Source organism: Anabrus simplex, chromosome 5 (genome assembly GCF_040414725.1).
Source record: "Anabrus simplex isolate iqAnaSimp1 chromosome 5, ASM4041472v1, whole genome shotgun sequence".
In the NCBI taxonomy this organism is placed as follows: domain Eukaryota; kingdom Metazoa; phylum Arthropoda; class Insecta; order Orthoptera; family Tettigoniidae; genus Anabrus; species Anabrus simplex.
This window is the reverse complement of record NC_090269.1, coordinates 348,957,091-348,969,534: the sequence shown is the minus strand read 5'-3', so window position 1 is coordinate 348,969,534 and position 12,444 is coordinate 348,957,091. Positions and strand designations below refer to the sequence as shown.

The window sequence follows — 12,444 nt, the reverse complement described above, 5'->3', positions numbered from 1 at the left end:
GAAGGTTGCTCCTAGCGGCTGTACACAAACAATAGATTCTTGGCGCAGGTAGAAAAAAGTCTGAGAATGAAATCTCAATTTTTTACATTTTCAATGCCTTTTCTTCTTCTTCTTCTTCTTCTTCTTCTTCTTAATCTGTTTACCCTCCAGGGTTGGCTTTTCCCTCGGACTCGGCGAGGGATCCCACCTCTACCGCCTCAAGAGCAGTGTTCTGGAGTTTCAGACTTTGGGTCGGGGATACAACTGGGGAGAATGACCAGTACCTCGCCCAGGCGGGCTCACCTGCTATGCTGAACAGGGGCCTTGTGGAGGGATGGGAAGATTGGAAGGGATAGACAAGGAAGAGGGAAGGAAGCGGCCGTGGCCTTAAGTGAGGTACCATCCCGGCATTTGCCTGGAGGAGAAGTGGGAAACCACGGAAAACCACTTCCAGGATGGCTGAGGTGGGAATCGAACCCACCTCTACTCAGTTGACCTCCCGAGGCTGAGTGGACTCCGTTGCAGCCCTCGTACCACTTTTCAAATTTCGTGGCAGAGCCGGGAATCGAACCCGGACCTCCGGGGTGGCAGCTAATCACGCTAACCACTACACCACAGAGGCGGACCTGCGTATAAATAAATAAATAAATAAATAAATAAATAAATAAATAAATAAATAAATAAAATTAATTATTCACCTTTTTGTTTAATTGGAAAATGAATAATAAGAAATTGACAGAAAAAACATTCTCCACACGGGGAGTCGATCCCACGATCATCGAATTGCCAGTCCGAGCTCTTACCGCTAAGCCAACAACTGCTTGGCGTGCGCAGTAACGTAAGTGGCTTATACGGTGCGAGAGCCGCGTCAACATTTTTATTTTTATTTTCTATGCGCTTGGCCATCTGGAGTTACCACTTCGGGTACTTTCATTTCTAGCCAAGCCCTACATGTTCTATAAATTTCAGCGAAATCGGTGGTGACGAGTAGGGAATCCCCCCCTGTGAGGCCGCTATCTGTTTCTCGGGAAGCGAATTCCAACAGTCGTGTATTCGTTTCTTATGGAATTCACCGTCTCAGATAGCACGACCAAATTCTTAAGTTGACTCCTAACAAAGTTATCCACAAGTTTTTATTAAATCTAGACCGAACTACCGAAAACTAACAGACGCGAGTTCTGGATAGTTGACCTAGAGACAGATGATATTTTATGAGACTCTGAACAAAACAAAAAACAAGAAATCGGGAGTTCTGTTTTCGAACATCATATAAATTTGCAAAGAAAACTCAAGCTTTCAATTACTTCTAATGGCCATGACTAAATTGTTAGCGTTATGGCCTTTGGCCCAGAGTCCCGGGTTTGATTCTCGTGTGTCGGGGATTTTAACTTTCATTGATTATCTCCGATGCTTCAGGGGCTAGGTGTGTATGCCGTCTTCACCATTAGAATTGATCATATGTAGGGCCCCATTCTCTCAGACACGCAGGTTGCTTATCAGGCGTCAGCTCGAAAGACCAGCACCAGACATCTCCGTAGGCCACGCGCCAATAATAACAATAATTTCGAATCAGAAATTGCGTTGCAACAATTGAATAGCTGCATCATGGATGGAATTCTACACTCCGAAAACGCTTGTATCAATTTAACAGATCGTATTAAAGCAAAACATACAAACCCAAACCGTGAGATAGATATCTCTTTCGCAGTGGCGTGCGGTGAACATATTTGTTACCCCAGCTGCAAAAAATAGTTTTTATTTAATATACGCAATCGTAGCCCCACTACACTCTCTAAAGTCAACATTACAATTTTATAAGGTTGAATTTTTCGTGCAAAGGTCTACCTGAGAAAGGGCTCTCAATAATATTTTCAACCACATAATCGCACATATCTCCAAATTGATATTCAGACAGTGACGACACCATCACAACTTAATCTATAGCAGATTTTAAACAATGTACTTACAAATTCACCCGGTGATGCTTCGTGATTGTACAGTCATTGTTTCCACAAAAATACACTGGGACTATTTGTTTTTAACTTAGAAAGCCTTACCAAAACTAAATCAGCAAAATTTAACTGGTATTTTACCGTCGCCGAACTTTTATAGTTTCACTCGCTTACGGAGTGTACGTGCATCAACGACAAACGAGAGAAAATAGACATCACGACATATAACACACGTTGTATTAATGAAGAATGGCACAGAACTCACGAAAACTTCACCTATAATCCAAGAGGAACACTACAAAAATTCACTATATACCACCATCACAGACAACCAAATACAACCTTATTTTACTTCCTGCTTAGCTTTGTGTTCATGCTGGGCAACATAAACATTTTTCTGCTGCTATCGGGAAACATTCTCTACACGTGCCATCAACGAATTGTTCGAAGAAACTTTAAACATGCCGAAATCCAAAAAAAAAAATATATTCTTCTAAATTACAATTGATTTCATAAACTGGCTCTATTTTTATTACCAAGAGGATGTGCAAGTGGCTATACTGTTAACATGTTTATATTTTCTTGTAGTCTCTAGTGTGTGGCGTTGAACACTTCGAGTATCAAGTATTATAACTAACATGCCCTACCTAAGCTAGCTGGCCTGTCACCGTAAATTGCTGTCGGGGAAGGACCCACAACCCCGCCCCGCTCCCAGGACAAGGAAGCTTCAATTGCATGCGTCAACCAAGCGACTTAAATTTCGCTGGGGTAGTTCTCTTTCGCGCCGGCAAGGACACCCAGCTCGTTGGAGAAGTTGAACTGCGGTAGTGCGAGCGTACTTGGCTTGGCTTAAAGTTCGCAGCTTTTTAAACTTTGTAAAAAGCGTTCTAAGGAATAATAAAATGTAAATACAAAGTCATTTACCCCAGCAGCGCTGTGGTAGATGGGGTTCAGTACACGCCACTGCTCTTTCGATTAACCCTTGATTTACGTTGTCAACGACCATAAGTGAGAAGTTAAAATTGAGTCAGTCTTAGTTCTGAAAAGTTAAAATGGACACCATCTTAGTTCTTAAACACTGTACTTGGAACGCGTTACGAATCTTTCGGACAAATATATGCATATTGTTCAGCCCTCGGCGTATTACCTAAGGATATCCCAAAACACCCAGAGTAAATCAAGTTTCCAGCGTTCACTTAAGACAATACACATACAACTGGTAGTTTCCTTGACAACTTTGAACACACGAAAGATTATATACAAGTGATAAGCATAAATACATCTCAGTCCATAGTTCTCTTGAGTTAACATACATGTAACTAGAAGTTTCTTGAACAACTTAGAACATATGAAAACTTACTTAAAAGTAATAAACATGATGTGGCCTTAATCTGAAGAAAATACACATGATTAAACCTTAAATACGTAACCTGGCCCACACCACACACATAGTCTAATTTGTGTTAAACCTCGCGTGATATCCAGCCATGATGGAGTACATCCCTGTTAGTGGCTATGTGATCTTCAACTTCATTCCAACGAGCCATGTTGCCGATCAACAAGAAACAGAGCTGTTAAGAGATATCTGCAGAATGATAACGAATGAACTTCTAAAGAACTCCACAAAACAGGCGGTAATTAGACCTCTCCAGTGATGGGCTAGTGGTATGTAAAGTGGGGTTGGGATCTGCTACTCGATCGTCTACTTTACTGGATCGAGCCATATCCAAAATTTACAAATTCCGTCGTTTTCTACCGATCACAATAACATTAACCGCCAATACAAAATCATATGAGAAATCACTACATAAAAGTTTTTCATCAATCAATTTTTAATTGTATGTATTTTACCATGCAGCACAAAATACGCTCCTTGAGTGATATCATTTAAATTTTTGAACTGAAATTCGGACATCTAGTCCTTAATATATTAACAGTTAATCTGCGTTTTGTTTTCAGGAAAGAAATGCAGATGAGATGCATTTTCAAATTTCTCTTAGAAAATGTGTACAAAAGGATTTTAGAGCCAATGAAGGTTGTATTATTCACTTGAACATGGAAATACATAGTAACTTTTAAATCCTATACATACTGGAAGATTTACTGAAAGTTTCACAGGAATATGAGAGAAAATGTTATGTAAGGAGCTTTTTGTTTGCGACAAACTGCTGAAAAATATAAAATTAAGAAAACAGGAACTGAAGGCGTGGATTTTCTCTCTAAATCCATAAGCTTTTCATTTAAAAAATGACAATTAGACCTTCAAAACTGATGGTAGGGTAAAGTTAATTACAAAGTTTGCAAGAGAGAAGTGAAGAAGTTTTCAAACCAAAACCTGAGAATTCGATATCTTGGACGGGAATGGCCTAAATTTCAGTCGCCACTGGACTAAATTACTGGCCATGTTTTGTCGGTAGATCCCCATAGTTTTATTCATAGCAATGTAACAAAAACCGGCAGACCTAGTCTACATTCTCGAAGTAAATATGGTGCAGAACTCACAAAGAAAGGTATGAGTCCTTTGGCCCTGTCCCTGGCTATAGCCTCTAACAGATGGTCTCCTCGCAGGGACAGATTGTCGTCAGTCTCAATATAGCGCATCTTCACCAGGCCGATGAGCCCAGCCTTCTCTACAGAAGAGTGTGCCTGAAACAAGAGAGAGCACAGGTTATGGTTCATAATTTTACTTATTCGCTGGAATCATTGATTGTGTGGTTGATATATTTATTCAGTGAATACACATGAATTGGGCCGTACCGGTATCGTGCTTTTCCCCATAATGTATACTTTGACAATGTTTCGAATACATTACTCATTATCGAGACGTTTGAATTACCCGTGTAGGATCAATGCAGTACAGTGAAATATCCGTACAACGATAATCCTTCTGTAACAATAAAACATTGCGGTACCTGCATTAATTCCGTTAATTTATTGTAAAATTCCTCTCGATTTAGCCATACTCTTGTTAACGATGAAACTCTCCATTCCGATTACCACTTCAGGTACTGTTACTACGATAATCTAAGCACATAATTAATTAGAAACATATTTCACTGTCCTGCGAATATTGAACTTTCCTATTGTGTAAACATAGCAAGCAAGAGTATTTATGCCTGGCTGAGTGGCGCAGTAAGTTGAGGCGCTGGCCTTCTGAGCCCAACTTGGTAGGTTCGCTGAGTGGCGCAGTAAGTTGAGGCGCTGGCCTTCTAAGCCCAACTTGGTAGGTTCGCTGAGTGGCGCAGTAAGTTGAGGTGCTGGCCTTCTGAGCCCAACTTGGTAGGTTCGCTGAGTGGCGCAGTAAGTTGAGGCGCTGGCCTTCTAAGCCCAACTTGGTAGGTTCGCTGAGTGGCGCAGTAAGTTGAGGCGCTGGCCTTCTGAGCCCAACTTGGTAGGTTCGCTGAGTGGCGCAGTAAGTTGAGGCGCTGGCCTTCTGAGCCCAACTTGGTAGGTTCGCTGAGTGGCGCAGTAAGTTGAGGCGCTGGCCTTCTAAGCCCAACTTGGTAGGTTCGCTTAGTGGCGCAGTAAGTTGAGGCGCTGGCCTTCTGAGCCCAACTTGGTAGGTTCGCTGAGTGGCGCAGTAAGTTGAGGCGCTGGCCTTCTAAGCCCAACTTGGTAGGTTCGCTGAGTGGCGCAGTAAGTTGAGGCGCTGGCCTTCTGAGCCCAACTTGGTAGGTTCGCTGAGTGGCGCAGTAAGTTGAGGCGCTGGCCTTCTGAGCCCAACTTGGTAGGTTCGATCCTGGCTAAGTCCGGTGGAATTTAAAGGTGCTCAAATACGTCAGCCTCGCGTCAGTAGATTTAATGGCACATAAAGGAACTGGTCTGGCCTCGGCGTCTCCGAAAAACGGTCAGAAAATAGTTAGTGGGACGTAAAAACAATAACATTATTATAAGAGTGTTTATAGCTGGGAAATTACCAGAGGGGTGAGTTTGTTGAGTAAGGCCGGTCATACACGCTGCGGCGTACCGGAGAGGTTTACTTGTACAGTTGACCTGCGCAGGTAAACCGGAGCGTGGATGGCACCTACGTTCGATGAACCTGCACAGATGGCCAGACCTGTACAGGCGAGCCAGGAAGAATCGAAAAACAATTCCGTTACCTGCGCAGTTGAACATAACTGCACGTCTGTGTGATTCACCCTAGACCTGCACAGGTTTCAGTTCAGTTGAAACAGGACAAGCGTAGGAAGAGGGTCTGGCGTTCTGTTTACTTGTTTTTACAAAACCACTCGGTTTGTTTTGTTTTTTAATTTATTTTTGGTTGACGGTGATTTTTTGTTTTGTTTTGATAGAATACTATACAAAACATGTCAAACCGTAAGCGAACTCAAGTTTTAGAGGAGTTTATCGAGTTGTACAAATCTGAACCTTGTCTGTGGAGCGTGAAGAGCAAGGAGTATCATAATCGTGCACTGAGGGATGCCGCTTATACAAAATGATTGACAAAGTTGAAGGAATCCGAGGAATTGTCGTGTCGATGCCATAAGGTCAACTGATGGGTAAACCGTACCGTGTATGAGGTCGTCGCCTGTACAGGTTTACTGCGCAGGTCAACTGTACAGGCAAACCTCTCCGGTACGCCGCAACGTGTATGGCCGGCCTAACTCTGGGAATTCAAGGGATGATACCAGAAGGATTTCTTTTTTTGCCATCTTTTTTTACGTCGCACCGACACAGATAGGTCTTATGGCGACAATGTGACAGGAAAGGCCTAGGAATGGGAAGGAAGCGGCCGTGGCCTTAATTAAGATACAGACCCAGCATTTGCCTGGTGTGAAAATGGGAAACCGCGGAAAACCATTTTGAGGGCTGCGGACAGTGGGTTTCGAACCCACTATCTCCCGGATCCGAGCTCACAGCTCCGCGCTCCTAACCGCACGGCCAACTCGCCCAGTACCCAGAAGGATTTAAACAGTAGCACTGTAGCTATAAGACACCTGCTTTGAACTAAAATAATCCCTTTGTAATCTCGTTTTTACACATTGTTGTACATTCCAAGGACTGTTTTAACTATAGCAGTGAAACTCGACGCAATTAGGTTTTTGTGTGTTTCTTTATCTGCGAAGAGGAATGTGAAACAGACTGTCATTTCTGATTTCTTTAACTACGATAGTTTACTGCAGTTCTCTTCAAACTGTTTTTGTCACACCCTTTCTTTTCATCATAATTTGTTTTAAATTATAGTCAGTGGATGCATTTTAAAATTTTAATTATAATTTCGTTTCACCTCGTACCATTAGGGGCCCATGACCTAGATGTTAGGCCCTTGAAACAACAATCATCATCATCATCATCATGAGGTCCGACCCTGCAACCCTGAATATTACAACAAACTCGGATACGTAGCCGATGAGAGTCTGTTTTAATTGACATGTATAGTAACTGCACAGGTCCCTAGCTCCTCACCTGGTCAGAGCAGTAGGCCACTAGTCGACTGTTGATTTCGGCGTCCTCCAGTTCAGGATCCTGTTGCTTGTACCTCCTGATCGCCTCTGTCCTGCCGGCCAGCAGACACACGAACGTCGCCTCGCTGGATGTGGTCTGCAACAGTGGTGAAGTTCAGTGGTCATATGAAGCTCGCGTTCAACTGCTCACTTAGATTTACACAAACGGCTCAACTTTTTAGGGATTAGCTGGGATTATTTTGCAATTTGCTTTACGTCGCACCGACACAGATATGTCTTATGGCGACGACGGGATAGGAAAGGCCTAGGAATGGGAAGGAACCGGCCGTGGCCTTAATTAAGGTACAGCCCCGGCATTTGCCTGGTGTGAAATTGGGAAACCGCGGAAAACCATCTTCAGGGCTGCCGACAGTGGGGCTGGAACCCACTATCTCCCGATTACTGGATACGGGCCGCACTTAAGCGACTACAGCTATCGAACTCGCTGGGGAAGGAAGCGACCGTGGTCTTAACTAAGGTTCAGCCCCAGTGTTTTCCTCTTGTAAAAATGGGAAACTACTAGAAACCACCTTAATAGCTGCCGACTTTGGAGTTCGAACCCAGCATATCCTGAAAGAAAGCTTGGAACTGTAAGACTTATACCCCGCAGCTAACGCCCCACATAGTTCCGAATATTGTTCGCAAGCATAATTTGTCCTTGATCACATTCTAGAGAGATGAGTTACTTTACTCCACCACAGGAGCGTCGCGAACTTAGTAGCGAATGAAATAGAAATACTAAAACTGGGTGAGTTGGCTGAACCAGACCAATCTAAGGAGGCAGTCCCGGGTTCTCAGGACTGAGAGCGAGCCCTGAGGGAGAGAGATAGCGAGTGAGTGGAAAGAAACGGAAAACAATAGCGATGGTTTGTGCGATTAGTTGCCACCCCCGAGCGCCCATGTTCAATTCCCGGTTCCGGTTATCATGAAATTTTAAAAGTGGCACGAGCCTCGGAAGGTGAGTGGAGTAGAAGGGGTTCCATTCCCACCTCAGCTATCCTCGAAGTGGTTTTCCGTGTTTTCCAACTTCTTCTCCAGCCAAATGCCACGGCCGCTTCCTTCCCTCTTCCTACTCTATCCCTTCCAGTCTTCCAATCCCCCACAAGGCCCTTGTTCTGTATAACAGGTGAGGCCACTGGGGAAAGTACTGATCCTTCTCCCCAGTTGTATCCCCAACCAAATATCTCACGCTCCAGGACACTCCCCCTGAGGGGGTAGAAGTGGGATCTCTCTCTGAGTCCGAAGGAAACACCAACCCTGGACGTTAAACTGACTAATAAAAGAAATCGTCCTCTTTCCTGCATTTAGGAAGCTTCCTGACATTTCATTGAATTCAATAACTTAGTGATGTCAGTGTAAATTGTTTGCGCAGAATGATCTTACGACCTTGCTTCCAACACAGAATCACACGGACATGACCTAGTTTTATTCTCATTCTCGATCTTGATTGACTATATACGAGGGCTGTAAATAAAGCAATGACAACATTGTTTGGACACTCGCAGGAGATCGGGCATGCGCAAATAAGATATGAGAGCGATCAGGTGACGCTGTTGTCGATGTGTAGTGGCATTTGACGTGCGTCAAGTTGGGAGTGTTGTTGTTGTGTGGCGTTGAAGTGAAGAGCGTCGATTTCCCCGCTCTAAAGCCTGTTTTCAAAAGGTAATCAGAGTTCGTGGATTAAAATCGAGGTTGCCCGTGGCAAAAATCCATCAGAATGTCACCGAGGCCATGTAATTGATCCCACAGTCGGTATGGAGCATCACACCTAACAACCTTTAAATTCCCGTTAATGTTATAATAAGTAATGTATTGTTCTTTGATTTTTTGTGTGTTTCCAAATGTTAATGCTGTAGACTGTGTATTGAGTTGTTGTTATTAATTGTGATTACTTTTATTTATGCAGTTAAACTTTGTTCTTATGGCAATATGGAATGTCTAGAAAGTACTTCAGTTTTTCAGTAAAAAGGATTAGATTAAGATTAGTTTAGAATAGATTTAGGCTAGGTAATACTTAATAATATTATTTGTAAGTTCTCTGTGTATCACTAAGAATGCTGCTGTAATTGGGATGAAAATCCTGTAGCAAGCAATAAATTAAATTACGTAGAGCCTGTGGTGAGAATGCCATACCGTATAGAACGGTTGCACGATGGGGGTCAATGCGTTTCGTGAGGGTCGGAATGGGACTGCAGTTGGCCGCCACTCTCGGTGAGTGGAAGGTAACGTGCCTCTCTCTCTCTCTCTCTCTCTTTTTCTCTCTATCTTCCCCTCTTTCTCTCTCTCTCTGTGTGTGTGTTAGCAGCTTGTGGTCGGTCTTATGGCGACGATGGGACAGGAAAGGGCTAGGAGTGGGAAGGGATCGGCTGCGGCCTTAATTAAGGTACATTTGGTGCGAAAATGGGAAACCACGGAAAACTAAATTCGGGGTTGCCGACAGTGGGGTTCAAACCTACTATCTCCCCGATGCAAGCTCACAGCTGCGCGCCCCAAACCGCACAACAGTATAACAGTACTATAAATAATTCTGATAGTTTTGATACTTAACTTTAATGCAAGTGAGTTTATTGTGTAAATACTCAGAAAGCAAACATGACAACAACATTCACACGTGAAAGTAGCTTGAAATATTCATTTGAACGAGACAACAGACTTTCGGCATGGGAAACTTTTGAATGAATCCAACACTTCTTGAAACTGAATGCGGACCGGATAGAAATGAGTCAGCTGGGCAATCTAGAAAATGGTACCTTCATCAAGGTAATATCAACTACTCTTTTTGAAATGTGTTATAACTATCAGAGTACACACAATATGACATTATTGGATGGTTGCATAGGGAAGTATAAATGGAGTGACGCATACACAATACGGAAAACGGTTCCGGTGTTAAATGTACCACCAGAAGTCCCGATAGAATCTTTTAACTCGGTGCTTGGTAAATACTGCAAACAGAAGAAAGGTCTCAGGATTATCCCTTCGGAGTGCATAATAGTATACGTGCTTTATGAATAGAAATTGAAACACCTATCACATTAATCATTTGTACTGAAGCATACCGTACGCAAATTATTTATGATGGACAAGTGCGTGCACGTCTAGCCTTTTTTAATTCCACAAATCATTTGCGACCAGAATGTGCCTTACGTCAGACTAGGTTAGCCGAGAAGAGGTCTGTAAACAGTGCAGCTGATACAAGTGACCCAGGAGGGTTAGCAGTTAGTCAACCGGACCCTGCTCCAGTGATCTTGTCTGACAACACAGCGAAACCAACTCAGCGCGTCGAAGAGCGGAACGTAAACAACACACAAGTTTGAGTCGACCGTCCATTCCTCAAGATCATATTGACATCGTGAGTGGGTTGCCGAGGAGTTATTCCATAGAGGTTGGTCTCAGTCATCAAACGGTGTGGCACGTACTGACGAAATGTGTTAACATGAGGAAACTTGCGTCCCATTGGGTTCCACATTAACTTACGGACGTAGAGAACTGGCACCGGTATGCACTGGCTGATTACACCTGGACAGATACCGCAATGAAGGAGACTAATTTCTTCAGCAAGCCTACAAGCCTGACTTAAGCGTGAATCGAATGAAAGGCGTCACCCAGGTTCGCCATGTCCACAGAAATGTCGACAGAAACCCAGCGGGGTGAAGCTTATGGTGACATACGACTACAGGATGTTATTCTTACGCACGCTGTGCCTGAGGTAAGAGGGTGAATACTATTGCCGATTTCTGGAGCGACATCTGCGTCTGGCTATGCGACGCAAAACGTACACGTTTATTACGAGACGATCACGACAACGCACGTTGTCATGTCGCAATCAGTTATTGCAACGGTGGCATTGGGAGGTCTTGGAACACCCTCCGTACTCACCACACATGCGTCCTTGTGTCTTCGATCTATTTTCGAAGTTCAAGGAACTCCTACGAGGTGCCGTTTCCCGATGTTGCATCTCTACTCCGCGCAGTGGGGCGCTCCGTCGCTATCGTCAGCAGAGAATGCCTTGCCAGCGGTCCCCTACGGCTTCCCGACTTTTGGCAAAAGGTAATAATAGACTTTGCGGGTGACTATATTGAAGGAATGTAATGCAATTGTACTTGTAAGTCCATTAAATATTGCGTTCTATCAATCCTTCTTCTTCTTCTTCTTCTTTGTCTTTATCTGTTTACCCTCCAGATTCGGTTTTTTCCCTCGGACTCAGCGAGGGATCTCACCTCTACCGCCTCAAGGGCAGTGTCCTGGAGCTTCAAACTCTGGGTCGGGGGATACAACTGGGGAGGATGACAACTACCTCGCCCAGGCGGCCTCACCTGCTATGCTGAACAGGAGTCTTGTGGACGGATGGGAAGACTGGAAGGGATAAGCAAGGAGGAGGGAAGGAAGCGGCCGTGGCCTTAAGTTAGGCACCATCCCGGCATTTGCCCTCGTACCACTTTGCAAATGTCATGGCAAAGCCGGGAATCGAACTTGGGCCTCCTGGGATGGCAGCTAATCACACTAACCACTACACCACAGAGGCGGACGTTCTATCAATACCGCTACTTCTTTCTTTACAGCTCTCGTACGTTTGCAAAGCTATTAGAGCCAAATACGGTAGCCTAACAAATTTGCATGCTCATGAAGGACAGACGGAAACTCTTTTCGTTCTTAGTTCTCGTAAAATGCAAGGAGATCGCCAGGAATATTGATTACTTGTCTTTCAAAATTAGCCAGCCCCGTGATGTAGGGGTTGCGTGCCTGCCTCTTACCCGGAGGCCCCGGGTTCGATTCCCGGCCAGGTCAGGGACTTTTACCTGGACCTGAGGACTGGTTTGAGGTCCACTCAGCCTACGTGATTATAATTGAGGAGCTATCTGACGGTGAGATGGCGGCCCCGGTCTAGAAAGCCAAGAATAATGACTGAGAGGATTCTTCGTGCTGACCACACGACACCTCATAATCTGCAGGTCTTCGGGCTGAGCAGTGGTCGATTGGAAGTGTGCCATTTCATTGCCCTAAATATAAAATTTTTATAAAAAAAATAACAGGGAATTGAAATCGTCATTTGCCGAGAATAGCGGTAA

General features: G+C 44.1%; 1 protein-coding gene across 1 annotated transcript in view; it reads right to left on the bottom strand.

The window, feature by feature from the left end:
- Positions 1-12,444, bottom strand: part of Hdc (histidine decarboxylase) — a 110,754-nt gene that overhangs the window by 59,365 nt on the left and 38,945 nt on the right. The window contains exons 5-6 of the mRNA XM_067148166.2: positions 7,338-7,472; positions 4,434-4,577 (exon numbers count right to left, since the gene is read on the bottom strand). Of these exons, the coding sequence (XP_067004267.2) occupies positions 4,434-4,577; positions 7,338-7,472 (279 nt within the window). The remainder of the gene's footprint in view (positions 1-4,433; positions 4,578-7,337; positions 7,473-12,444) is intronic.